This window comes from Hylaeus volcanicus, chromosome 3 (genome assembly GCF_026283585.1).
Source record: "Hylaeus volcanicus isolate JK05 chromosome 3, UHH_iyHylVolc1.0_haploid, whole genome shotgun sequence".
Taxonomy (NCBI): Eukaryota; Metazoa; Arthropoda; class Insecta; order Hymenoptera; family Colletidae; genus Hylaeus; species Hylaeus volcanicus.
Genome location: NC_071978.1, coordinates 27,829,580 through 27,857,519, shown reverse-complemented (window position 1 = coordinate 27,857,519; position 27,940 = coordinate 27,829,580). Strand labels below are relative to the sequence as shown.

The following is a 27,940-nucleotide window of genomic DNA, read 5'->3' as shown; positions in this document are numbered from 1 at the left end:
AACATTCATACGAGAGCACTCTATGCGAAGACACTTGCGTTTGTGATTATGATTTGAAATCTCGATATCGAATATACGTACAAACCGCGGTGGTAACAAACAGAAACGATGCTCGATGGAACGTACATGAACGAATGGACGTCGTGACACACGTCGATCTTGCGTGAAAACATCTCAAAGAAGGAGATTAAATTTGGGTATACGTTCTGGACCGTGTTTCTTCTTTGTCGGACATTTTATTAACGAGAGAACAACAATTGCATAGAATTTTAATCGAATAGAACACTGGCTAGGGTAAACGACCCTCTTTTTGATCGTCAACTAAAGTTACGGTAACGCAATGGAGGCCGAGTGATCTAAGGGAACGAAGAGAGGGCCCCAAAGTGTGGGCTGTGTGCCTCTAAGGTATTTGCTTCTGTCTCGTATCTGTATCTGTATCTGAATCTCTATCTGCGTCTGCATCAGAGCGTTCGTGTGTATGCGTGTCAGAGTTGGGCAGCGATTGCTTTAGCGATCGTCACTCGCAATCGTCGGATTAAAAACTACATTTTTAATCTGTTATTGTAAGTGGCTCGTTTGTCATTTTTTTTTTTTTTTTTCTTCAGAGATAATCCTGATTATCGATCGTTCATCGATCATAGTCGCGGTCTGCACCTTGCCCAACGCTGTGTTTTTATCGTGTGCGTGCGTGTATCTGCGTGCGGCTATCGGAAAAGTGTCGAACGAGAAGGAGAACAGGTAAAAGTGGATTGAAACGTTAAGGGGACGACGAAAGGTGACCAATTGGAATTGGGACGAGAGAAAGGGTGGAGGGCGAGGGGGTAGGTAGCGTAAAGTGTAGTTTGTACAGGAGTACTATCGCCGGAGCAAAAAGAGATCCTTCCTTAATCGTTCTAGTCTAATTAATCATAGATTACAAGAGAATTATCAATAGTAAGAATAATAATACTTATAATAACTGTAGTACCGTTAACATCTCCTGCGAGTGCGCTACAACGATTTAACTTTAGTTTTGATAACGTTCAACTACGTTGTACGTTGTTTTTCTTTTTTTTTTCTTTTTCTTTTTTTTCTTTTCTTTCTTTCTTTCATCGTCTAGCATGTCCGGGTTCAAAAAATGCCCTTCTCGATTAGCGTTGATCGTCGAAATACGTTCAGTCCGCGACTAAAATTATAAAGTTACTCTTCAAGGCCTCGATTTAATCCCTTGCGGCTTTTGCTTCAAGGACGTTGATCGCTGTGACGAACGATCGGAACGAAGGGGAAGCAAAACATTCCAGGGAAAATCAAATTCGACACCGTCGCGGATGGTTCTTCACTAAGGCTTGTCCAAAATTAATCTGCCTACAGAACCATAAAAAGGCGAACAGGACCGTTCTTTTTCGTCTTTTTTTTTTTTTTTTTTTTTTTATGTTTCCGTTAATGTTTTCGAATTCCATCGAACAGGAAGCATCGTATCGGTGGTCCAGCGTCGAGAGGGCGTAGCCAATCCTCTGTCGCGCGAATTTTATTTTACCTTTCGAGGAAAAAAGTAACATTTCCTGATTGTTTATATATTCACATTTTCTTGAAAATTCTCGAGTGAACTTGATTCACTTTAAACTACGCTGCTTAATCTTTATTGTATTTAATTGATTCATCGATCAACAAAGCCACATGACGTCCGTTGAGTTTCATTGCAATGCACATTTCTTTTCGCAAATTTTCAAAGTTGCTCGTAGCTACACCATCCCGTCGTCGAACCATCGATACCCTCGTATTGCTATTGCGCCTGGCGCACGCCTCGCTCTCGCTCGTTCAACGTTCTACGTGTATCCTTTCACGGAAACACGGAAGGCATCTCTGATATGAAAGAACGAATCGTAACTTCCGCTATTTATATCCGTTTAATTATACGCGCGTGCACGCGCAAAGAATTTCTGTCGAGGATAAACTAAGAAATTTTTTGTCCACAAGTCGAACAGAAGAGTGTTTGCGACTGCTCGTTGACACGTCGTATCGCGCATCGTACATACAATTGGACACATTACGAGACGGGACTCGTTTCAACGTGCTAATATACACGATATAAAAATCTCCTCCTCGTACCATTTTTTTTTTTTTTTTTCTTACTAAAGTTATGTACAAACAAACTGCTACTGGTAACTGTTTCCGAATGCAGCACGCATCTCCTCTCACCTTACTAACGAAAGAATATTCGCGCAAATGTTGCGCGTCTTTATTAACCTTTAGAAACGACAAGCACGTGCCGCCTCGCGCGCCGAACAAGAACAAGACGATAAAATGCGTATCTGTTTCGTGCCTAGTAAAATGTCAAAACACGCGTCGATCGGAAGACGGGCCGAGATCTTTTTACACTTTTTTTATTTTTTTTTTTTTGGCGTTTCGTTTGTTCGTTCGTTCGTTCAGCGGTTCGAGACGTTTCGCTATTTTTCTCCCCGCGTTAGCAAAAGCTTTCTGTAGCAACGAAATTACTCGTTAGGGAATCTGAGGTAGACAAGAAATCTGACGCTCTCGCTCGATCGATAGATCGAACCAGGGATGGGGGAACCTGCGGTCCTTCCGCGGACTTTGTCAGTTATGGGTCAGCTTATAAATTACATCGTTATTTTCAATGTTAAAGAGTCGATCGGTCTTATATCGAGTGTATCGTGGTTGGCGTGGTCGTCCTTTTTCTTGTTTGGTCCTTGGACAAAACGCAAAGGAAAACATAGGTCGAGTCCCGAGTCCTCGATTCACGGATATTCGCCATTATTAAATGAAGTTTCCTCGTCTTCGATGAAAGGATATGTTCAACTTTCATTAACTTTGCTAATCAATTTGTATTTTATTAATTGTAAAATATTTTTCTATTTCACGAAAATCAATTCTACTCTGCTCGACCAAGCTGAGGTTGGTTTTCCTACCCCTGGTTTGAACTGAAATTCAGATCATCTTTACGTTTCGTTACGTTTAGCTTCGTGTCGCGAATCGGACCCATCGCGTCTTTACATTTCTTGTAATCAAGATTTATCGGAGCAGCGACACGAAACGAGACGAAACTGGCGTAATTTTCTCCGACGAGCCTTCGTCGCGGGAGTCTAGAAAAAGGTACGCTCGCAATTACGCGACGAATTCGATTAGTAAACAACGTCGTACGTTTTCAAGATACAGATATGGATACGGATAGGAATAAAGGGTTGCCGTAGGGCAGGGACTGAAACAGGTACACGAGTAGAGACAAGTAGAGAGGGTAGGGGAGTAAATAGTAATAGATATATCGTAGACACGATGAGGTTCAACGAGCAAGGCTCTTGTAGAATGCCCTTAACAAGCCTTAGAGGCGTAGTTTCGGTTGATATGGCACAAACGCTGAACTCGAATGTTCGTCCAACAGCAACGATTGTATCGAATCGTTGGAAATACTAATTTTAAGCGATCTAAGCTACTTTATTCGATAAACACGCGCGCTTACTATAGTCGAGATATTGGCTGCTCGCAGAGTTCAGCATTATTTAGTACGTAAAACAAGCAAAGTAATAATAAACGATACATATCGCGATCATTTCAAATCCCTTTTTATTTTTCTCAAACTCTAGACTCGAATTGAAATATTCGCGACATTTAAGATATAATACAAATTAAAAATTTGTTAAATAGAAGATTAATAAAACTTTGCTCAACTCTGGCTGCACGATACTCCCGACGTTGCGCATTCGTTTCATCGAACAGAGAGGCAAAAGAGGACGTATAAGTTAGAAGCTACGATTGCCGCGATTAACGGTCTCGAGAGGACATTTGGTATTTGATTCTGTCCCGACTATAGTTCATATTCGTTGTAAACGAGGTCGATGATGAAGTTCTACCGAAAGAAATGATACTACACGCCCGAGAATATGCATCGTCCTCAGCCTGGTACAGACCTAGAAGTGCCAAGGCGATGGAAGGAACATGCGGCCGAAATTCGAGAGCTTGTACCTTCGGTTGCCTCAGCTCTTCTATCTGTACGCGACTTTCGACACCACGGTGTTCCTGCTTGCGGTAGTTTTCGTTTCGATCGTCGTGTAAGAATCGGTAGCATTGGCAACCGAGAACAATTGATACGTATCCGAACAACCGATCCAATAGGGGAAATATAATATCGCCCGTCTCCGCGTTCCTTTCAGCTGCCAGCGCCAGCTGCCGATTCGAAAGAGGGAAATGCAACGTTTCTCTTGGACGAACGGCCGAACGTGATCGAACAACGAAACGAAATTTCTTTTTTTTGTCGAAACGCGCACAGGTCTGACGGAGAACAAGTTACGAAAACGCGCGTCTGTGCCGAAGCGATAAGATTTATATTCTTTCGTTCGATCGTAGCGAACGACGATTCTTCCATCGACGAATCGTGGCGCGAACGAATGACCAAACCGTACTTTGGACAGTCCCGCCATCGAAACTCACTCTCGGTGTGTGTATGTACATGTGTGTAGACAAAGGAACGCACTAGTTGAATATAGAATTATTGGTGGAATACTAAAAATCGTAATGGCGATGACGACGACGACGACAATAATCATAATGTTAACGATGATGATGACGACGACGGTAATCATAATAATAAGAATAATAATCGTAATCATAATAATAGTAACAATAATAAGAATAATAATAAGGGTAATTATAATAATCAGAACCAACTGGTTCCACCGAATTTCGTAGAAAGGCCACCGATGCCCTTGCCGAACATACTTCCAACTTTCCCAACAACGTTCGAGGTGACGTTGCTGATGTTGGACACGTAAGTGGCGTCTTCCCCATCCACGTTTTCGACGACGGTTACTTTTGTTTTTGGCCGCTCCACCTCGTCGTCGTTACCATTCTCCGAAAGCCCCCTGTGAAACAGAACCGGCCAGTGAATACCTCGAACGATGTTAACCCGCGCCAGGTGCTACGTATGCTCAATTACTCACTCTTCGTTCTGAGCGCTCATGGTTAAGGCACAAGTCGCTTCTTCCGTTTGCATCCTCTTAGATATAGTCTGATATGTCATCGAGTTCAGTTTCTCCTCCGTGACACCCTGCAGCTCGAAGTCGGAATAAATCTTCTTCACGATGTGGGCGAGACAGGTACATTGGTGTAGATGTAAACTGTGATCAAGCCTTTCCGATAGCCAATTGCACAGCATCTGAATTTGCGCCGTGTACCATTGCTGCGAAAATAGGTTCTCGAAGAACTCAAGTTTACAGGAAAAATGTCGATGTTCCTGGTTGCTTGGATGTTAGCTACCGCTCCTTACCTCGAAGAACGTCAAGATCCACAGTTCGTCCAACACCTTGCCGCGAATCTGATCCATACAGTTCCTTGTAAAACTCACGTAGGCCTGTCCCATTTCTTTTCCGCTCCCCGATACTTTCTGAAAATGATTTCATAACACTCGAGAGATAGGATCCTCCTTGGAGCATTTCAATAGGACGATCGCTCACCGTAAGGCTAAGGATGGAACCTATAAGGGATCCCTCGTCGTAACGGGACAGCTTGGACAGGGTCGTTTCCAGAACCGTGACTAGCTTATTGATCAACCCTTGGGTCATAGTGGCCGACTTTTTCTCTATCTGATCGTCGATCGAGGCGTGATACTGGTGCTAAAAACAGAGCGGAATCGTAATTACGATGTTCACCTCGCAAAGATAACTGTCGTATCGCCTAAGAAAGTTTATTCCGAAAGGTCGATTCTTCGCGATGAAAACAAAACAAAGAGAAACTCGATACGATGGACAGTTTGGAAGATAATAATTCATTTCGCAAAGAAATTCGAAACCGGAACACCGACGACTTAAACTCCTCCTCGTTTCAAGTGGTTCACAACATACTCGAGTTACATTAGAATCCCGAAGTACGGAAAGCGATCCATTTGACGTGGACTGGGCCTCCGCGCTTCGAAATCGAAAACGAACGAACTTACCACGTCGACGCCATCGATGGTGCAAAGTTCGAAGCTTTGGTTTTTCGCGTCCAACATAACGTTTACCATCGCGCACATTTCCGATGGTATGATGTAATCCGTCGAGGTGAAGGTTACACCTTTCTTCAGCCACGACTGGAAAGCGGTGCACGTTTTTTGGATGCAGAATTCGATCATGTCGCTGGCCATTAACGTCAACCTTTGTTCCAGGTGTTGACGAAACTCCATGTCCGGCCAGTGAAGATCGTTGATGAACGATTGAAGGGCGTCCAGTTTCCAAAATAGCTCCTCCGAGGTGGCGCATCCGTTCCCCTTGATCTCCCAACGTTCCTTCTCGAAGCCCTTTTGGATCGACTGGGCCATCGACGTCTCCATCAGGTCCACGTAACACACCACCAACGGCGCGAACGTGTCGCGTAGATGCTGGTGAAACCTACCGTTCTTCAAATTGTCTACGAGACGAAACGAAACGAAAGGCAAGTTACGGAGCAAATGGACGTGAACGAGAGAAAAGGCGAACACCACGTACCGTCTTCCCTGAGGTAGTCGTTCAACACTTTGAAGAGAGGGAAACTATCCCAGGTATCGGGCGGTTGTTCCGCGAGCACTTTGTCCATGTCGACGGCGAACAACGACCAGAAGATCTCGGCGTGCTCCACCATAAGATCGCTAAACCAGGCGAACGCCTGCGGTACAGTGTAGTAGGAGCGGATCGTGAAAATATTGGACATCACACATATACGGTGGGCACGTTTCGTCTAACTCGAGGCGATGGGACCGTCACCCCGAGTAAGGAATCCTCGAGCTTCCGAATCTCGGGTTTCTTATTTTTACTTGGTATCCGGGGTCGTCTCTGCGTGTTTCGGCATGCTGGGCCAGTGTTTCTCGAACTGGACTCTGCGGACCCCTAGGGGGAGGTTCGCTATCGTGTCTATGGGGAGGGTTCGCAAGCTCAGAAAAAAAAGAAGCGTGTTATACGAGGGCTTGGTAGCAGGTGTCGATTCTGCGAACCAAAGTACACCTGCTGCCAAACACTCCGTACAGTGAAACTCGAGAAAGTGACTGAAAAGCTTCGAAGCTAAAATCTCTCATTCATTATTCGATACCTATCTACCAGCTAAAAGTAACGAAGAAAAAAAGATAGCAAACTAGATCTTACGTCCGCAATGTGATACTTACTTGGAAGCTAATAAGCATGTTTTATTACCATGTGCTGGAGAAGCATGAGCAAGTACGCTGATCGTCCTCGTGTTTACTCCTAAGTGCATTGCTTCGGTAACCAATAAATAAGTATAAATGAAAAGAGGCATGAAAGTAATTAAATTTCAATGAAAAGTATCGCTAAAGGGGTCCGCGGGAAGTAGAAGTTCGAGAAACACCGTGTTAAGGTAAAACATCAAGTAGAGATCGATCGAGGAAATTCGAGTAAAAGAAACTTTCCAAGCGTGTAATTGACAACGAGATTTCAGATAAGCACGTACGTTTGAATCGTCTACATCGCGAGTCGAGTTTCTTTCACCGATTTTAAGAACGTTCGAATCCTTAAAACTTTCCATGCGACCGTATCTCTCGAGGATCCCGAGTAGATCGACTCGGTTATGGAAATCCAACTAATACCTCCGAATAATGTTCTCCGTTCTGTTGTAGGAGATCCACGCACATTTCGGCGAGCTGTATGAGATCAGCGAGCTTCTTGTTCGGTGGAACACAAACGTCGCCACTCAGATCGTCCTCGATCTTCGCCTCGGCGGAGAGTTTCGTGTAATTAACCAAGGCTGCCGTTTCCAGGCAGCTCTTGATCAGGGCTTTCACTTCCTCCGTGTCGACGGGACTGACTCCATCCTTCATCATCACACGTTCCAGAAGGGACAGCGTAGCCTTCACCGTGCCCTCGGGACGACCGAACGGGAAGCTGTACCTGTTGGAGCGCGGTTGGTCGATTAATTTTCGAGAACGCGGTGGTTCAAATAAGTTCAGAGCTCTTTTCTTTTCTCCAGAGAGGAAACTACCTAAAATTGGTAATTTGTTTTTCGAGAATCTGTCTCAGTCTTTCCTTGATGTCCTGAAATTTGTCCTTCTCCTCGTGGGTGATGGATACGACCCTGTCGGTCCTGTTCCCGTACACGTGGGAAGCGCAAAAGGCGAAACTGTAGTGCACCAGGGTCGGATCTATCATGAATCCTCGATCGATTCTGTCCAGCAGATCGTTCAGGTAACACAGATGACGAAAGCATCCGCGCACGCCGTATCTGTGGATCGTGAAAAGGGAAACAGCAAATAGTCCGTTTAAAGAGTCCGTGTCCGTTCTGGTATGGATTACGTTACCTGGCGCAGTATTCGTCCAAAACGAACAGCTGGCCTGGCGAGAACCAGCCCAAGGAGCAATACGGATCGTTCAATCGGTAATCCAGGATCAAGTTTTGTAGAAATTTGAACAGAGCGTGATGATCGAATTTGCAAGGATCCGCGCTAATGTAATCCTCCATGCCGTGCTTCTTCGCTCTGTCAGCGTCGCCCTGTATCTTGCTAATGGTAGAATTCTTATCAGCGACCGATACTGGTGGCGTAGGCTTGTGCGATTGTCCGGTCGCTCTGTACATAACCATCACCCACGTCTGACACTCGTTCTCGTCGTCCGAGGCGAACACTATATTGTCTCCTTCGCGAACGGCGTTGAAGTAATACCTGACGAGCACAAGTTGGATATATTAAACATTTAACCCTTACACGTCGATGCTCAACTTTACTCCCAAAAGGAAGAAGTAGTCCTCCCTGTCCGGGTATTTCCAAATGCCGTCGAATCCAAAGTATCGATACTTCGTTAAAACATTTAAAAAACATTTACCTTCCACCGTCCAAGTTCGCGCCGACCATCATATTGGCAGAATCTTGCTCGATGTAGTCGACCGTGTATCCGTCGAGTTGCATCATCTCCGACGGCTCGCTTCGTCTCTCTTTGTACGAACACATGGCGAACGTGTATTGCGAGACCTGCACCAGCACGTGGTACCTCTTCTTCCACTTCTTCCACACGGATTTGCCTATCGCGTAAAGGTAACCGCAGTGCTTCATATTGAAAGGCTTGTCCATTCGACAACCGATCCTTATTCGAAGATCCTGATCGGGACAGTTCTTCGGGACGGTCATTCGATACCATTCTGGTTGTTTGGGAGCAAACGGGGGTGTTATGATAACCTTGCCCAGTTCTTTGTCTTCGAGCGCCAGTATGGCGGAGTTTTCTGTATAAAGTCGAACTTTGACCACTGGTAGCGGTTGCATGGTCGTGAAATCCCCTTGAGTGTCCCACCTGTGATTCAATTCGATTCGTCGAAGGTTAAAATATCCTTAGGCGATCGATTGGATCGATCGATCGCATCGCTTTCGAGCCGAAGGTGGCTACTCACATAGGTTTGGAGGCCTCGGCGTGATCAGTCTGCAGCTTGTTACTCTCGACTTCCATCGTGCAGTAAACAATTTTGTTCGGTGGCAAACTCTTCAAGCCCCTGACCTCGATTACGACTACGGCCAACTGGAAAGTCAGGCCTACGTCCATCTTGGTCAACTGTGTTTCAGAATCGGCGGAGTCGCTCTCCAATTTCGAAAGAGACCCCTGACCGCGGCAGCGGGAGCGCTCACGACGATTGTAGCGCTTCAGCTTCTGCAGTCCGTATCTGCTGTCTATCGAACCCTTAGAAACTGGTAACAGCTCCAAATTAGACATTAGGACGTTGATAGACGACTTAAGCTCCTCGATGTAGAGCGACTCCATCTCTTTTAACAGGAACTTGGGCATGAGCTTGCGATTCTGCGCAGTGAGAGAGATTTGCGGTGAGTGGCGGATAAACACGAAGAGGGTTGTAGCGGCGCACGGTGGTCGAAAATTCCAGAAAGCTGGTTAAAATCGGTAAAACAGTTGCACGGTACAGAGCCTTCGTTCCTAGCTTAATTAATCTCCTGAAACAGTAGTATTATTAACAGATCCAATGTTCGAGACGTTCCTGTAGATAACTCCTGAAGGTTAAACATGAATATCGGTATACCTTATCCAGAACTGTCACCGATACTATCTACTGCGCATCGCCCCTCACTGGAACCAGTGGTTCCAGCTTAAAACGCAAACGTTGACAACGCAAAAGTCGACGGCGCGCGATACTCCAGTCGTTAACCGATAATGCTACTTCTAAAATCGGAGTTGAAAGCACGGAAACAGCGTTCGGTCAGCTTTATGGGATTTCCAAGCACCGTGTGATACGGAGAAAGAGATACGACTGTACCTTTTCCATCTCGTTCACTCTTTGAAGACGACCGTCCAGCTCCCTCCTGATGGCGGCAGCCTGTTCGTCGGCTGAGTCCAACAGGAGGGCGTTGAACAGAAGCTGGTGCTCAAACTTTTTGATGCCAAGGATTTGCTGAAACATGTCGTACAACTGCTCCTTGGACAGTATCATGTCCGAAATCAAAGACTGCTGTTGCATCCTGGAGGGCCTCTTGGTCTCCTCGTCACCCGTACCTTTCATGATACAATCGAATTTGGCCAGCCAGGACGTAAGCACAGTCTCTTTGCTCAACCCATCGATTTCCGGGAGGCGTCGAACACGCATCTCGACGTTCTTCTTGAATACCTCGCGGAAATCGAGCTGAGAGCAAGCACCCCCTTGCACCATCTCGATCACTCTGTCCGACGTTAAAAATACGTCGTAGTAATTCTTTATAGCGTTGTGGAATGCTTCGTCGGCCATTATCTGCGTTTCGCCATTTAAGAAACTCTGCGAACCGTAAAGAAACACCATCCCTTAGCTACATGTATCGCTCGCGAACTCCAATCGAATCGAATCGAGCCGAATAGCGAGGATCCGGTTAAGTCACAAAGGCGAAGGTTAATCGTGCACGAGATATTCAAGCGTAAGACAAAATACGTACGGCTTCCTAAACGCATCAGGTCTCCCTCGAAAGGTTTCTTACCCACCCTCTCGCGCCACCTCTGTCTCTACGCACTCGTCGCGATCGCGACGAGACCAAAAAGGACGGCCTTCGATAGCGAGCAGGCGACTCGATTCGACTCTAATCCCGTTGATTAATGAAATCACCTGAAACCGGGAGGATATCGTCTCGAGTTGTTGCTTGGTCACCTTCAGCTGACGCCTCGTCATATCCAACGGTTGCTTGGCGTTGAACGGATACGCGATGCATCGCGATACGAACACGTACAACTGTATCCTAGTTTTCCTCTCTTCCTCTTCGCGCTCCTGTTTGTCCTGCGAAACGCGATAATACATAGTGAAACTTGCCGATGGAAGGAATTTTACGATCTCGTAAAAGCTGGGTCGTTTTGGTAGCACATTTCACTGGAGGATGCCAACGATTCGTAGGGGGGAGGGGATTCATAGTCTAGAGTTTATTCCGTGCGTTAGATTTTAAAGAGAGCAGACACCACTGGGCATCTTCTTGTACAGATCTCGTTTCGCCGACTATAAGCATATCGGAGAAGGCTGAAAACGGAGGAAGAATGACGAAATGGGTGTTCTTACCTGCGGATCCGCGTCGGTTTTCTCGCTGGCGACCGATGGCGAGGGACTGTTGGGCCTCTGAGAGTAGTTGGCCGCGTCCTGCGCGGCAGACATCGACGGCGACAACGAGTTCCTCGCCGCGGAGAGATTGGAGTCGTGGCCCGAGCCATCCTGGCCAGCGGTACCGGCGCGAGGAGTCCCGATGGGGCCGTGACTCGATCCTCCAGGCGACGCGGTCAGTCCCGAGGCCAGGGAGCTGACGCTCCCCGACGCGGGACCGCTCGCGCCCCCGAGGCCTCCACCTGGACCGATCTGACGACGAGTCCCGTACGAGCTACCGCTCCCACCGCGGGCTCCTCCACCGGCTCCACCGCCTCCGACATCCTTCGCGTCCTTCTTCTCTTCGTCGCTCTCTTCCGACGAACTGGGATCTATCATCCTGCTCCCCTAGGACAGACCTCCCGCGTGGGGGCCTAGTGTTCCAGCTTGATCACGAGTCCGTCCTCGATATCTGTCGATCAAACCAATTCCAACTTTACGAATCAATCTTGCTCTCCAAGGTCGAAAAGTACATGTTTAATCCTTTCGGAGTAGAATTCCCATGTTCGAGAAACCCCGCGCTAGCAGATCGATGACAACGCACCGAATTACGTATAAAAACTACCATTAGAGTTGTGCACCGTTGAAAACGTGCCCAGTCACTCGAGTATTCTCCATCGTCGACGACTTTCCTCCACCTTTCAAGGCCAAGCAACACTGAAGTGATCGGAACAGGTGGTAATCAAACGGTGCCAAGTCTCGAGAACACGCCGCTCCGGGAAGAGGTTCGCAGGTCGAGCTAAAGATGTCCTTCATTGCTTGAACAACGTATGGTCCTTTCTTCTAAAGCCATCTTTAGGTGTAGAATCGATGTTTCGACTGGTCAAGGTCTATTCCTGGTTTTCTATGGTCACCCTTCTTTGTATGGAAGAACCTTTCTTTAGTCCACAAGGCCAGGCCTAATCGTTACCTCTCGTTATCCTCGGTGAGCTCAAGCGGAATTCTCATCTGCCTTCTATTGAAACTTTTTCCATTTTATGCGAACGAGCGAAGACAATTCTTCGATTCGCGCAAAGTCGTTCCGCGAAGTTTCTGTTAAGTTTGCGACCTATTTCAATAACGTCGCAGAAGAAGAAAAAAAATAGAAAAAAGGAGGCTGAGACAATTATTTCCTCGCCCAGGGCTGCCGTGTGCCGAGTTCGACGCAATTTGTCTGGACGCGACTCGACAACCCGTATACGGGCTTTAATGTCTAACCCAGATATGCAAATATTTCTGGCGCAACGTCGATAAGTCGCGACGCGTCGGATGGCCCGCTCGAGTTCGAGTTCGAGCTCCCAATTCGGGGCTCGCGACTACTTCGCGTTTCACGTTCGCGCGGATGTACATACGTCTTGTCAGTTTCCAACGATACGGTGCTTTCACGTCGGTCCATTTTCTCACACTCTCCGTGCCATAAATAGCCTGCACGTGCTTCGAATAAGAGCGAGGCTTCGTCTCGCCGATGGGCAGCACTTTATTCGAATAATGGATGACGGATCGATACGTTGTATAACGATTTAATCGCAACGTTTGCTCCCATCGAAGACGGACGAAATTTTGTTCGTGTAACATTCCGGCTCGCGTCGAGTCGGAATTATCGACTAACAATTGCTACATCGCACGGTCCGGTTTTAGTTTTCGAGCTGCGACTTCGGATACGTAATCGACGCGCCAAGTTCCAGGCACTGATTTTCTGCAAGATCGCTCGGATAGAAACATTCGTGACTCGAAGGGTTAATGGCTGCTTGGGAAAATATCAGGTGCACGCCACAGATTGGAACGGTTAGTAAAGTAAAGTAGGGTCGCGCGAGTGTTCAACGTGTTCAACTCAAGTTTGAAACGAACGAAGAATAAAGAAACGATAGAAGAAAGCGTATCGAATTTGTACATTATCGTCGAAATCGATTCGAACGTGTCGTTAACACCAGAAAAGTTATAAATACGCGTTAGCGTTGATTTGCCGTCGCGTTACCGAACAGCGCCGTAGGCTGGAAAAGATTAAGAACCATCGATCTGAGCGCATACGTTCTACTTTCCATAATACGGATTCGATAAAAAAATTCGTTTCTCGGGGGTGATCGTACATACATATATACATGGCACACGTATGTTCCATCCCCCGTAGCAGTATCTGCATCGAGTCACGGAACGACGTAAATAAGTAGATCGATTCGTGCCGTACTGTACCGCACCGTTACAAGCGCGTGCTACCTGGACGAGGACGAGCTTTCGCTCGAAACATCTCGTCCAGCAAGAGAAACTCGAATCGCGGGGATTATTTTAGCGTAATAGATCATCGAAGATCAAGATCGCGCGAACTACGATCGAGTTACGTTCGAACCTTTGTTTCTCAAAAGTATTTAAAATCTAGGCATCCATCTTGATCTTATAGCTGCGACTATAGCTTGTTAGTTGTCTCTAACAAGCTTCCAAAAGAAAAAAGAACACTTGTGCTACCATTCAACAATTAAAAAACGAACTTCGTAGACGCGGACTTGAAAGTCACGATTGCTTTCAAAGCGTTTCTTCGACAGAAAACGATACAGTCCCGCGACTTGTAAGTCCCACCAGTAAATAAGGGCTTAAAGACGTCGGTGGTCACGGCAAATCGGGACGAACCACGTATTCGTGCACAAATATTGAGCGTGTTCAAACCATAGAGATATTATATGTAGATAGAGCAGGGGACACATGGGCTTGCCTGTTAGTGGAAATGTCCCACTAGTTGGAAAGAACCATTTATCGTCATCATAAAAATGGTAGAAAAATGCGCTGGTAGACAAGGACTCCACTTCTCTATCTATATCTCTGTGGTTCAGCTTTACTATACTCCCAGAGAAAACGTGATCAGTGATTACGGTTACGAATCGTACAGATTACAGGAACGTAATTTACGAACGGCTATTAATCCGACAATTATGTACAAACGCTATAAAAGTAATTGCAGGGTGGCTAATCGCTGTCCACCATCTCCGTCAACGTGGAAAAAAAATAGCGATAACTCGAAACGAGCGACGAACCGATCGATTAACCGAAACAATGCAAACACGGATACTTTTAACGACATTTAGTTGGAACGACGGCATTGGAATATGTATAAACTTTCCCTCCTCGGCATGTTGACTCGCTTCTGATTAGATTGGCTCGACGTGCTTCCCTCTACGCCTCCTCCTCGTCCTTCTCCATATCCCTATCCCCTTTCTACGACGGTGACATGTCCGACGAAAAAAAGCCCGACGGAGGAACGATGAAAATCGCGACGGAAAGGTCGACGAGTGCTTTCTTCTCATCTTTGTACGTTTTCCTTTATCCTCGTAGGAAATAAGTCGACAACGTCGCGAACAGGTCCTGACCTCGATCGCCTCTTCTTTGATCGACGAATAGAAAGGAAGCACGTGTACATGATCCGACAAACGCTAAAACCGATTATGCGTCTATCCCGATAAAGTATCGCTGGCAAATCGAATATCTCTCTACTCTTTAGCTTCCGTGGAGTGCTTATTGGCTCCCAACGAGTAGCTTTTATCGACTATCATTCTTCTTATATCTCTTTTATCATCTATCCACCTATCTATCGTTTCATTTAGCAAGAATAGGTTCGAAAACCTACAAGATTCCAAGAAAATAGAATCTTTCCAATTTCTTGTCGATGAGAAACAAGGTACTCAGAGAATAATGATAATAGTAGAATAGAATGGTACAACTGCTCTTCAACTATCAGCGAGTAATACACGATCGGATTCGTGAAACGGTCTACGCATTGTTTTCCGACAGAGATTCATCAAAATGATAACACGCCCGTGCACACAGCCCAAAAAGTCCAGTCACGGTTCGAAAAACACCGAAACGAACTTCACCATTTTCCCTGGCCGACACAATCGCCTGAATTAAATGTCATCAAACCAAAACCAAAACTGTGGGCAGTTGTTGAGAGCAAAACGAATAACGGATCCCCTCCTAACTACTCCAAAGCAATCGAATGACGTCTCTTATACGTATAAATGAGTTGACATTCCACTGGGAAACTATTCAAAAATCGCACGAATTTATTCCGGCAAGAGTCGCAGCTGTGCGACTACGAATTTTATGCATTTACGACACAAACGAATACAATAAATTTTGTTATATTAATTGTAAGATATATTCAAAGTACGTTATGTATATTTTTTTCTATGTTTTCTGTATCACTGTACGTCGTATATGCATAAGATCAGTAGTCTGGTTGTCACGGTATCAGCTGTGTGTATTCATCTCAAAGATTATTCTTGAAGCTTGGCACACCATCCTCGATCATTTTCAGCGCAATTTTTTAACGATCAAACAATCGTACGACGATCGCATACAAAAAAATCGTCACCGCATCCAGGTGCAGGCACGAAGGGGTTAGATACAAATGGTGGCCCACACTCGAACTGATAAAATAGCGTATTATTCCACGGATTTCACATTACTTTGCCCGCCTCCTGTGCACATACATTTTTCTCTATCACGTTGTACCGAGCAGGGGTTCGTTCTCGTGTCAGACTACTAAACAGATAAATAAATATTCGTCGACGCGACTGCCTCGCTATCGTCGAGTATCGTTCGCTTCTGCGCCACGCTTCGATCGTGCTAGCGTCAGATTATCGCGGAGTACGTTTCCTTCCGCGTAAAAAATGCTCCGGGAAAGATTTTGCGATCTCGACGAAATCTTCGTACACGCGCGTCTTTCATTTATTTTCTTCTTTTTTTTTTTTTCAGCGCGTGGTCACGTTTTCAGAAAGCTCGAAACATCCGAGACACCTGGCCGATTCGGAGCAAACCAAAACTCGAATTCGACGGTCGCTTCGAGCTTGCATTTGCATACGACGTTTTGGGTGTGTCAAGGAGCAACGAAGGATTTCCACGACGATTCTACTTGCTGGAACGAAAAGCACTCTTTTCCTCGCTCTCTCGCTCTCTTTCGTACATGCGCGCGCTATAGCTTCCGCGATCGTTATTATACGAACCAGCTAAAAACCAACCTTTTTTCAAGCAACGTGTGGCCACGATGACCCTGAACGTCGGCAACTCATCGTGCGCTCGTGTATATCGCGCTCCAGAACGCACTCGAGGAACGTTCCTCCTTCGTTGTCAACTCCTTTCCCGTCAACGGTGGTGCTCTCGTTTTTCCGGTACTCGGACGGATGGAACTCTCGACGATCGCGTCGAACTTAACTCGACCGCCTCTGCTCGTCAACTGACCAACCACCGAGACGATACCGACGACCAGGCGCGAGCGGTGCCGTGGATACAAGGGGTGCCACGCGGGTGGCAGTCACCTAGGGGTAGCAGAGACGGAAACCAGCCTTTACAAAATTAACGAATCATTGGAAAGCAACGACTCGTTCGATTGAAAAATTTCTTAGAGTTTGTTAGACGATACGACCCCAGCCGGACCGAACTTTTCGAGTCGTTAAATTTAAATTGGATAGAAAAAGAAATCTCTCGGCAAGGCAATTGTCCAAAACTATTAATCAAGATCAAGGAAAATCTCAACAAATTTGGCAAACTTGAAATAGCATTTGGGCGACAAGTGTTTTAGAAACGGCCCTGGACCACGCCGACGCCGACGCCACTCGAGAGGTACTCACGCAGTGACAAAGGCAGCCTAACTGTGCTCGATAGAACGAAGAAGAAGGGAATAGAGAAAATAAGAACGAAAACAAGCACGGCGAGGAATAAAACCGATGGGTCAAGCGATGAAAAACGGCTCCGAAAATTGGATTGCAACGAATAAAAAAAGGGAGAGCCGCGAAATTAAAGGAAGAGAATTCTAAGAGAATGTTGAAAGTTCGATTCAACGTTGAGACGCTATTGGACGAAGGCAAAAGGAGAGTAAACTCGTATGTGCGAGGAGAGATCGGTGAATGAAAGTGAAATTGGTAAATCGGCAATGAGCAGAATAGCGAAAGGGGTGGGAATGGGGAAAATAAGTTAGAAGGGGGAGTCGAAATGGAGAATGGCGTGGATTTGTAGAAGGGGTAGCCAGCGGTAGGGGATGGTGTAAGAAGGGTAGTATCTAGGCAGGAGCGAAGTGGTAGTGGGCCATCGATCGGTTGCGCGCGGTTGTCGATGGTGGTCGTTCCCGGAGTGAGTCGCGACTTGCGACGCTACTGCCACCGCTAGCGATTCGACATCCGATGTCGTCGACTACACCTCGTAGTATCTTACTTTTACTCGTAATAATAATAACAATAACACTTTATTTACAAGGTAAAATCCTTGATATCGAGTACATTAGTAATACAAATATTTACAAGCACATCGTAACATTATATTCCATGTTCTGCTGAGGTATGCTCGTGCGAAACTGCTACAACCAAATTTTTGAAAGCGGATGTTAGATACTATTATTTCTAATCAACCTTCTTGGCATGTTAAATTCAAAAGAATTCAAATTATAAAATTAAATCGTTGGCATACGATTAAAAATCACCGCGGTCGGAAAAAAGTCTGCTTCTAAAAAAATTCGGATAAACGAACTTATTTACGAAGCGTTCGTGTTTTTGCCAGAGTTAATTGCTGAGGCGCGTGCTCGAGAGCTCGTGCAATTATACAACTGCTAATCTCTTTTTATGCGACAAATGACAGGACTACTGTCTCGTAAGCCCTTGGCTGGCCGTGTCGACTAAAATATGAATAAGTCGATCTCGTGTTGTCTATTGTACTTTTCTTCTGGATATTCACGTAGTCCATCGGAATCATCCTGCAACTTTGAAAACATTCGTGACCTAGGACGAGGTTACGGCTATTCGCTTTCTCAGAGTCAGCGCGATTGCCCCGAAAGTCTGGCGTTGTGCCAGCTACGGAAAAATAGGTTATCGATCGATCTCTCGTACTTCTAACTATTAAGCTGCAATCTCAAATTCGCGAACAAAACCATTCTGCGTGATTTCCTCTGTTTTTCAACTTTCATTCCTTCCCCTATCTGCTATCCTTTTTCCTATATTTCTTGTTCGTATACTCGCGATGTCACCAACTACCCTATTTACTTCAAACGAGAAGTTGTTTATAAACAGCATAGAGATTAGAATGACATTGTCCATGAAGTAAAGATAAACGTAGTTTTCGTGACTGCGATCATTCTACTTTCCCTACAGGGAATTGCACAGTCGTACCGACACTTTCGGCATTCGCCATCAGAGGTCTCGTTCAACCGATCTTAAAATCCCTAGATATACTTGTACGATGCATATCTCAAGAAAATTAAATCGATTTTTCTGTAAAATAATGAATTAGAAGGAAATTCGAGGTGAAATCTTTTTTTTGCCATCTGGTGGGCGTTCCATACTTCGTCGAGGAGATCGCTACAATAACATGATGTTAACGACATCTCTGAGGAAAAAGAGCAAGGTTCTAGAGAAAACCACGATGGTCAATCGCTGAATCGAGAGCCATCGAGATCAATCGAGTAGAGTCGAGATAACACAGGACGCTGCGAGACAGGACGAGATTTTCAGTGAAATCGACGATGATTGGTGGTGATCGAGAGCGCGATGGCATCGATACAAGATTTATCGATATCATGGCAACCAAGGAACAGAGGCAGTAATTAATATTCGTATTAGTGACGATCCTTGTGCGTTTATGGGAAGGACGAAGTTACGTTGACTGCGTATACGGTTACGTATATGCTTTTTTTCGAGGAAAGCGAGGAACGCACGCGTGCCGAATTATAATGCCGACGCGTGAGAGATTGACACACATCGAGTGACAGTGAACACGAAACTCGCGTAGAGCGAATTCGAGTGACGACAATCTACCATCTGGTCCAATCATGCTCAACATCAGAACTGAACAGCCAAGAGAGAATTCGACTGCTTCGGGAATCGCCGTTTCGAGCGAAGCAACATGGAAGTAACCTGTTCGTCGGAATACCATTCGATTCGCTCCGAAAATATTTTCGTCACTGTGCCGTTTGAGAAGATTCGCGAGGGACCAACTATCATTCGATTCGTTGGATGATAATCGATCTACAACAATGTAGATCGAGGGACATTGATTCCGGAAAATAAGCTGACAGCGAGACAGTCGTCATGCATCATTTATTGCATCTTCGTAGTCGTCCTTTGCAAACCCTTATTCTAGGATTGATTGGTTTAACATTTTATGCATATTACCGCACTACTTATTACGATGTCCCTCAGTATGCTGTACCCCGGAATATTAGTGAGTACTGTTTCTTATTCTTTTCTACACTCTCCGAATATATAAAATAAGTATACTAAACATGCCTTATCGTTGTATAGGTCACTCTGCGTATCGAGAGATTATCAAGCAACGATCAAATACAAGCATAGAACAACATATGGCAGTTCTACCAAAAAATGCCTCCTCTGAGGCCTTGGCTGCCCCTCTTTACAATTTACAAAGCAACAACATTTCAAGTCCTGTGGTTACAACCTCGTCGACATCCTCAAGCTCTCAAACTCAATTTTTGGCAAGCGTATCAATCTCTGGTTCAAAGAAAAGTAGCGAGAAACCTCTACCAAGAATAGAAAAAACTTCGAACGAGACTAAAGAACCTTCCACGATTTCCAACGAATGCTCCGCGCGTGTTATTTATCAAGCTGGTCACGCCGTACCGATTCCGGAAAGGTGCCCGAACTTTGGCAAAGATATGGATCTGGTTATAATAGTAATGTCCGCACCGACTCATCTGGAGGCTCGAATGGCGATACGACAAACATGGGGACACTTTGGTCAGAGAAGCGACATTAGTATCCTGTTCATGTTGGGTACGACGCTGGACCCCAAAGTAGAAACAATTTTAAGAAGAGAACAAAAAACCTACAACGACGTGATACGAGGACAATTTTTAGATTCCTATTCTAACTTGACGCTGAAAACGATTTCTACCCTGGAATGGGTAGATAGTTATTGTTCCAAGGTTAAATTTCTTTTAAAGACCGACGACGACATGTTTATCAACGTTCCACGTTTACAAGCCTTCGCGATGAAGCACGCGAAGGACAAAAACGTGATATTCGGTAGACTTGCGAAGAAGTGGAAACCGATTAGGAATAAGAAAAGCAAGTACTACGTCTCGCGAACGCAGTTCAAGCACGCCGCTTTCCCAGATTTCACTACTGGTCCGGCATATCTGCTGTCCAGCGACATTATACGCAAACTGTACAACGCTGCATTGGATCAAACGTATCTCAAACTCGAAGACGTCTTTGTGACTGGAATCGTCGCAGACAAGCTAGGGATTAAGAGGACGCATGCCAACGAATTTTTAAACAAAAAGATATCGTACAGTGCGTGTAATATTCAACGAGGTATCAGTATACACATGGTCAAGTATAGCGAACAGTTCGATCTATGGAAAAAATTACTCGACGGTAAGAGTAAATGCAAGTGATAGACATCGATTACAATTCGAGTCGTACGCTCATGATTCTTAAACCGAGTGTGGCAAATTACGTGTCGTCTCATTCGCTTAGCGTATTCGATACTAGCTTATCGCGTCCATTCAATGCTCGATTACTATGGATCGAGTAACATTATTTTGTCGATTTACCTATACAAACGACGGATTACTTTTAGACTCTGTTGACTTCGTTTTTCGAAGCTCGAGCAAGACCTATGAAAACAAAGATCTGAAACAAAGATCTGCTCGACTATATAACGTAATCATATTAATTACGCCTCGTCTTAGTAATAATTTACTAGAGTAAATTATATTACTCGATGGACGCGTGTAAAGAATTGTTCGCAATTTAATGCCTTAATTCTCCGACACTCGTAACGTATTTATCTAATATATATATATTCATACAAACATACATACAATGTACTGGGAAGAATCTCGTTTACTATTAAGCGGTCATTTCTACGAAAGTGTACACGTTTTTCGCGATAAAATGCGTCAATCGAGAATATAAGGCTGTTTCGTTTTTTGAAATACGCATTGTTCATTGTCTGAATAACGTATAAGATTTTAACGCGATCACGGGATCGATTCTCCGTTTTACAGTGCCATACGCGTAAGAGAAATCAGTTCCTTTTTTTTTTTTTTTTCGTCCACACTTGTAAAGCGTCAACGAATGATTGCGTAACATCGCGTTCTCAAACATTTCCGACGGTCAAAGAAATCCTTGTAAATGATTGCGAAGGCAACTAGGATCGAGACAATCGGGCCAAGGTATTCGATTATCGTATTGAAATGCAACGTCTAAAACTTAATCGGTGGCCTTAGCATGCTTTCGAAGATCGTTGAATTAAAATAAAATTTTAATTGCTATGCAAATGTAATGGTACGTTTTGTACACATTTCTCCCCTGCTCGGTTGGCTACGTGTCCTATATAGTGCCTAGTAATAGACCAGGTTTCTGTACGCAAGATTTCATGTTGCAAACATCTTTCTGAGCAACAATCGTGTGGTAACAAGTTCTCCGAAGAAGACATTAACTAATGCTTTGAACGCATATGCCAGAAATGACGAATACGATGTCGTCGTTCTAATAACGGCATTTGAAAGAGAGAAAGTGCGTGTCAACATTCTCAGCTATGTGATTACTTACGGATTGCCCAGTCAATTCTTAACTTCGAATCGCAAGTTAGGCCTGAGTCTTTGATACAATGAAGAACTAGTAAATTGTTTGCTATCGTGGCTTTGTGAAAAGCCGGACAGTCGCCGATTCAAACGGATAAATCATGCCTAACATTTTTTAACGATGCTCGCGCATAGATCTTTCTCAGGAGGATAATCCTTCTGGGATTTGGTTAGACAATCGCCTTTTATTCTACGCGACATTTCTTTATGCTGGCTATAAGATTAGAATATATTACAAGGTCTCGTGTTCGCCTGACATCTTAGAAATAGTTAGATAAGTTAGTTTGGACTCCATTAACGAAGAAAAATCTGAAATTTGTACTTTATCGTTATCTACCACAGTGTATCGATCTGATAAACAATAACGATAATAGTATCCTATGAAAAGAGAACACGAAGCGCGAATTTTAAGTTGTGGTCGTGCGTGGTGTTGTGCCCGTGGAGTAATGTATACGTAAAACAATTTAGGGATTATACCTTCCGAAATGACCGATGTCGATTCGCACCAACGATCGTACGACAAACGATCATTATTCGTTATAAGTATATACATTCCATGACATTGCTAGACTAGTTACAATTCTGAAATGATTTTCATTTTATTTTTATACGGTTCTATTGCGCGAGTGTTCTCTTGTTAAATCTACACGACGATTCCCTACGCTCAATCATTTTTTCGGGAATCGATTCCTCGATGAAACGGTTGTTCCTGTTTTACCTTGAATTTATTGCGAAAATACAATTATGTCTCGATTCGTATATCGAAGATTCCTATTTTATTGCAAGAGTCCGAATGAAAAGTTGTAATTAGAAACCAGAGCGTGTTTGCTGTATTATAAAAACAAAAAATACGCCTAATTTATACGAGTCTCGTCTTATGTTGTTTCGAATGCATTATCACCAATTTAAGAATAGGATAATTCACGGATGCGTGATACGTTTGATTCGACGTAAAGTCGAAAGATTTGACTAATATTATAAATTGTATAAAATCTGCCTTATTTTCCCGTACATATTTTCTAATTGTACGAAATGTAGCGTAAATGAACGAGTTTATCAACTTAATCCTTGTCGCACTTATAACCTTGCTACGAAACAAATCCTTCCAACTCGTGCAATTTTATTGATAAGCGTAGTATGACGAACACGTATGCAAATTTTGAAGATTGAATTGTGCGAATAATCAAATTATGTTTCTTTGCGAACTTGGATAGATGCAAAGAAAAATAAGCATACAAATTATGTGTGTGCGTAGAGGAAAACACACATATATACTTTTTTACGGTCTGCCCTCTAGTAGTGATATAAAGAAGAAAAAATGTCTCATCGATAAAGCTAAATCCAATTAGCAGAAGAATAACGAACGTGTAATCTATCTTATTACGGGCAAGATATAATCAAAGATAAAATATGGAATACGTATTCTATTTTATGGAACTTTGTGTCAAACGACCTGAAGTACAATCAATAAAACAACCGATGTGTCCTTGCAAAAACTGCAGAATGTCAAGGACGATAGTGGTTTAGACTGCAGAGTGTCCTAAGAATTAGGGTTAACCTAAAACATAGAAGTGAACGTCTAGCTACTTTTCTCGAACGTAGCATAAATGTTATGGAAATGATAATTGTTAGAATTTGGGAAATTGACGAGTAACATCGATATTAACGAAATATGTGTGATTTTCCCGCGCATATTTTACTTTAGTAGCACCATCTAGAGTTTCAAAGAGCGACAGTTACACGAAGTTGAAGAATGTGTTCACAGATGGCACTAGACACGTTCTGGCTTTACGATTGGTGAAATACTTTTCTAACATCGAAGACCATGTAATATTTCTTCGCACGGTTTTACAGATTTTCCATCGTTATTCGAATAAAATAATAAAAGCAAATATATATTTACATATCCACTAAGGATCAAACTTAAGACATAACGGACCAATGAGCTTTCGCTCTACGTCTGCGATTTCATTTACGAAGTTTCCTTTCCGCTAGACAAAATATCGTATTTTACAAATGAAAAATATAAACGTCTATCTCTTAAACAATAATCATCAAATGATAATGTATTTTTAATAGAGATTTCTTATTAACGGATACAATTTACGAAACACATGACTATTATCTGATGACTAATACTTTATCGTCAATATTTTAATGTATTCCATTGTGTCGGGTTTTACGTCATATAAATGGCGATTAGACTTGAAAACACTTTGTCTTACTCGTTCCAAAATTTGCTATTGTGTTGTTACATAATTAATACCGTTATGCAACTACCTTACATTGAAAGAAATTATGAATATCGAGAATTATTATGTATATTATACTTCTGAAAAATGTCTTCAAAATGAAATGACATAAAGAATTTTTAATCAATTTGTAATCAGTTTCCATGTTACACGTTCAAACTAAATGTGAGAACGTGAATCATATCATCGTAATGTATGCATACATACGCGTATGTACGTTTTATCAACATTAGTACAAAGATTAAATTGAACGCACTGTTTTTGGCAATTGACATGTTTGCAAACGTAATATTATCTAAAATCCCCGAAATAATGAAGTGGTTGTGAAGTTGATGGGTGATTGGCACGCATGCGAACTAGGCTTTAGTCATGTCGGCATGACGTCATTTGCAAAGTGTCCGTGAGGAAGGAGTGGGAGAAATTCGATGGACACGTGTGTGCAAGTATAGGTGCTTTTCGGTGGCCGTGGCAGTGTAGCGCTACTGACTGGTTTCGAGTGTGTGCCAGTCGGTTGAGAAGTCGCCGACGTTGTATGCGTACGACTGCGGGTTGAGAGATAACGCGAGTGAATTTGCTGAAGCAAGGGTGGTGCTGTGTGCAGGTCGGACTGAAATTACTGCAGCCCATGTGCTCTACTCGTTAAAATGCTTATCAAAGAATTGTAAGTGATCATGGCTTTAATTATTGTTAATTTCGTGGACCGCGATAGACGGTTACTGGTCGAACATTTAAAACCATTTCTCGGGATATGGTTACTAATCTTTAACGGTGGGTGGGATTGGAGGGGTGAAGAGGAATCCCTTCATCCCTTGCGATCCGTACGAACGAAATTTTAAACAACGCGACGATTACATTTACATTTTGTGCGTTAAACAACTTTCCTTGACAAGTTCGTTCGTTTTGCGTTACGTCTGACGTTTGATTCTGGATATCTGGTGTATGAAACATCAATTTCATACTTGAGAGTTGTCAAGGTCATTCATTATAGATATGTAAGCATCTTTTACTCATTAATTATTAGACTACAAATACAATTAACGTTTCTGTTACAGCCGTGTCACTTTGCCACTTACAGTGGGAGAGGTATGTATTTGATGATCAGCAAGGTTTTATAATGACCCACTTTGGAACATGTTGTTCCATTACAAAACAAAAACCCAGCTCAAATTATCTTTTACAACCGTATCGTGCTGTACACAAAATCTGCAACTCATTTAATTAGCATTTGTACGGTACCGTGTGTTGATTTTGTGTGTTAACGTTGTGTTTTGAAATTTCTATCTCGATCTATCAAAGAATATATTGTCTATTCATGCTACTTTTATGGTGATGTAACATGTGTATTTTCCTGTATGTAATTAATTTTTTGTATCTGTAATTATTACCTTAGGCAAAATGATACTATTAACAACAGTTTGTAAAACTTCTTTATATTTTTGACGATTTACAGAAGAAGGTAGTTACTTAGAAGCTCAAATAAATATTCATGAGAAATGTGTGTCTGTAAATATATTAAGAAATGTTATTTGCTTTGTGGCAGTATCAAGTGGCTCAGCTGTACTCTGTAGCAGAGGCAAGCAAAAACAATACAGGAGGAGGAGAGGGTATACAAGTACTGAAAAATGAGCCATTCACGGATTATCCCTTGCTCGGCGGGAAATATTCTTCAGGTCAATATACATACAAGATATATCATTTAGCTAGTAAAGTGCCTGCTTTCATTCGCATTTTGCTGCCAAAGAATTCATTGGAAATTCATGAAGAAGCTTGGAATGCTTATCCTTACTGTAAAACTGTTATAACTGTGAGTATAATTTATCAATAATATTATACGTGTAATATTACTACCATGCCATAATGTTTATGCATTATTTTATTCTTTATAGAATCCTGGATATATGAAAGAAAATTTTGTAATTATGATAGAGTCATTTCACATTGATGATGTTGGAAACCAACAGAATGTATGTATATAAAATCAATAAAAAAGTACATTTAACTTTACCTTGTACATTACATGTTTAATTTATACTTGATAGGTTCACGAATTACCTCCTGACAAATTAAAGATGAGGGAGGTGGTACATATAGATATCGCGAATGATCCAATTGCAAATGCTGATTACAAAGAGGATGAAGATCCAACCAAATTTAAATCTGTGAAAACAGGTCGGGGACCCCTTGTTGGCAAAGATTGGAAGAATAATGTTCAGCCTGTGATGACGTGCTATAAACTAGTCACTTGTGAATTTAAATGGTTTGGTCTGCAAACGCGTGTTGAAAGCTTTATTCAAAAATCGGAAAGGCGTTTGTTCACTAACTTCCACAGACAAGTATTTTGTTGGATAGATCGTTGGCATGGTCTAACTATGGAAGATATTAGAGCAATTGAGGAGAGTACAAAAGAAGAATTAGATAGGGTAAATACAGTTTTTCTAATTTAAATTTGTAGATTATCATCTCTGAGTTATGGCTGGTAAAAAAAATTACCGGAACATTTCTATTACAGCAAAGACATCAAGGAGAAGTAAGGGGTATGCGAGCTGATGATTGAGGCTTTGACAGCTATTATGGGTGGTTAAATCAATTTCCTTATATGTCTCAGATACATGCGCATACATATGGAAATACACTCACATACGTTTTGTCATAGGCGATCCTGCAGGATCGGGACAATTTCCAGGACTTACGTGTCTAGATTCAGTGTCTATTAAAACTACTTATGATTTTAATTTATTTACATTTACAAGCGATTTAGACAAATGTACCTACAGTCAAAGATTATAATATAGCCAATAACAAGAAAGAGAACCGTCACAAATCGGTTTGATCTATATGATGTATAAAACATTCAACAAAAAGAGTACAGTCCGATAAATATCAATATAGGTGGAAAAAGCATTAATTATTATTTAACACCATAGTTCGGTACTGAAATTTATAGACGAGCAATTCAAGCTGCTTGTTACAGAACACAAACAAGAATACTTGATACACAAAATGCGAGTTCGATCATAGTCTAATAGCAAATTCCATAATTTATGTCTTAGATCTATCGTGTTAAAGTTGGAAAACAGGAACATTGTCGCACTTGATGTAATTTCTGCTCTTCTAACGAATTTATGCGGCATAATCTGAAATTCTTTAAGCCTTATACAATGTACAATAATGAGAAAATTAAAGAAAAGTATTTTAGCAACTCTGCAAGCGGAGACTAATTTTATGGTAATTTACTAACGTTCAATGTTACCGTCAGATTAGATGAAACCACAAATGGTCAGTAGATTATAGAGGTTTCGCTTTTCTTATGTTTCCTGCGTTTTATTCGAAAGTTAAAGAACAAAACCTGCATTCGAATTAGGACCAAATTGATGAATGTTTAATTAAACTGCGATTCTAATTATTGCATTAACATCAGTTGTTCGTAAAACGTATGGAAGTACCTATATAAAGCAATTAAATTGATATACATATGTACGTAGAGATGAAGAGAAAAAGAATTAAAACTATTTCTCTGTAACGGCGGGTAAACGTCGAAAAGATGCGTTATTGTATATAAAAAAAAAGGCATACAATGAAATTCAAATTGAAATGTTAT

At 42.9% G+C, this 27,940-nt stretch overlaps 3 protein-coding genes across 5 annotated transcripts; 2 read left to right on the top strand and 1 right to left on the bottom strand.

Annotated features, from left to right (window-relative positions):
* Nucleotides 1-216: 216 nt before the first annotated feature.
* Nucleotides 217-16,743, bottom strand: LOC128874090 (calcium-dependent secretion activator). Of its 3 annotated transcripts, none has more exons than XM_054118414.1 (15): nucleotides 16,515-16,743; nucleotides 11,452-11,941; nucleotides 11,011-11,178; nucleotides 10,198-10,689; nucleotides 9,328-9,728; nucleotides 8,769-9,230; nucleotides 8,249-8,608; nucleotides 7,933-8,172; nucleotides 7,538-7,841; nucleotides 6,453-6,609; nucleotides 5,924-6,375; nucleotides 5,445-5,603; nucleotides 5,258-5,374; nucleotides 4,932-5,170; nucleotides 217-4,853 (listed from the first exon to the last, which is right to left on the bottom strand). In XM_054118414.1, exons 2-15 carry the CDS (start codon nucleotides 11,866-11,868, stop codon nucleotides 4,649-4,651), a joined length of 4,173 nt encoding a protein of 1,390 aa, XP_053974389.1. In that variant the 5' UTR covers nucleotides 11,869-11,941; nucleotides 16,515-16,743; the 3' UTR covers nucleotides 217-4,648. The 3 variants fall into 3 exon arrangements, with proteins under 3 accessions (XP_053974389.1, XP_053974388.1, XP_053974390.1); XM_054118413.1 differs by having other exon boundaries at nucleotides 6,453-6,619; nucleotides 7,539-7,841; XM_054118415.1 differs by having other exon boundaries at nucleotides 7,541-7,841.
* Nucleotides 16,744-18,929: 2,186 nt separating this feature from the next.
* On the top strand, nucleotides 18,930-23,155 carry LOC128874092 (beta-1,3-galactosyltransferase 5-like). Its single transcript, XM_054118418.1, has 2 exons — nucleotides 18,930-19,701; nucleotides 19,782-23,155. The coding sequence occupies exons 1-2, from the start codon at nucleotides 19,569-19,571 to the stop codon at nucleotides 20,894-20,896; spliced, it is 1,248 nt and encodes a 415-aa protein (XP_053974393.1). The 5' UTR covers nucleotides 18,930-19,568; the 3' UTR covers nucleotides 20,897-23,155.
* Nucleotides 23,156-24,790: 1,635 nt separating this feature from the next.
* LOC128874098 (phosphatidylinositol transfer protein alpha isoform) lies at nucleotides 24,791-27,939 on the top strand. The gene is made up of 6 exons (XM_054118426.1): nucleotides 24,791-25,003; nucleotides 25,395-25,425; nucleotides 25,883-26,146; nucleotides 26,229-26,306; nucleotides 26,382-26,762; nucleotides 26,852-27,939. The coding sequence occupies exons 1-6, from the start codon at nucleotides 24,987-24,989 to the stop codon at nucleotides 26,894-26,896; spliced, it is 816 nt and encodes a 271-aa protein (XP_053974401.1). The 5' UTR covers nucleotides 24,791-24,986; the 3' UTR covers nucleotides 26,897-27,939.
* The last annotated feature ends 1 nt before the right edge of the window (nucleotide 27,940 follows it).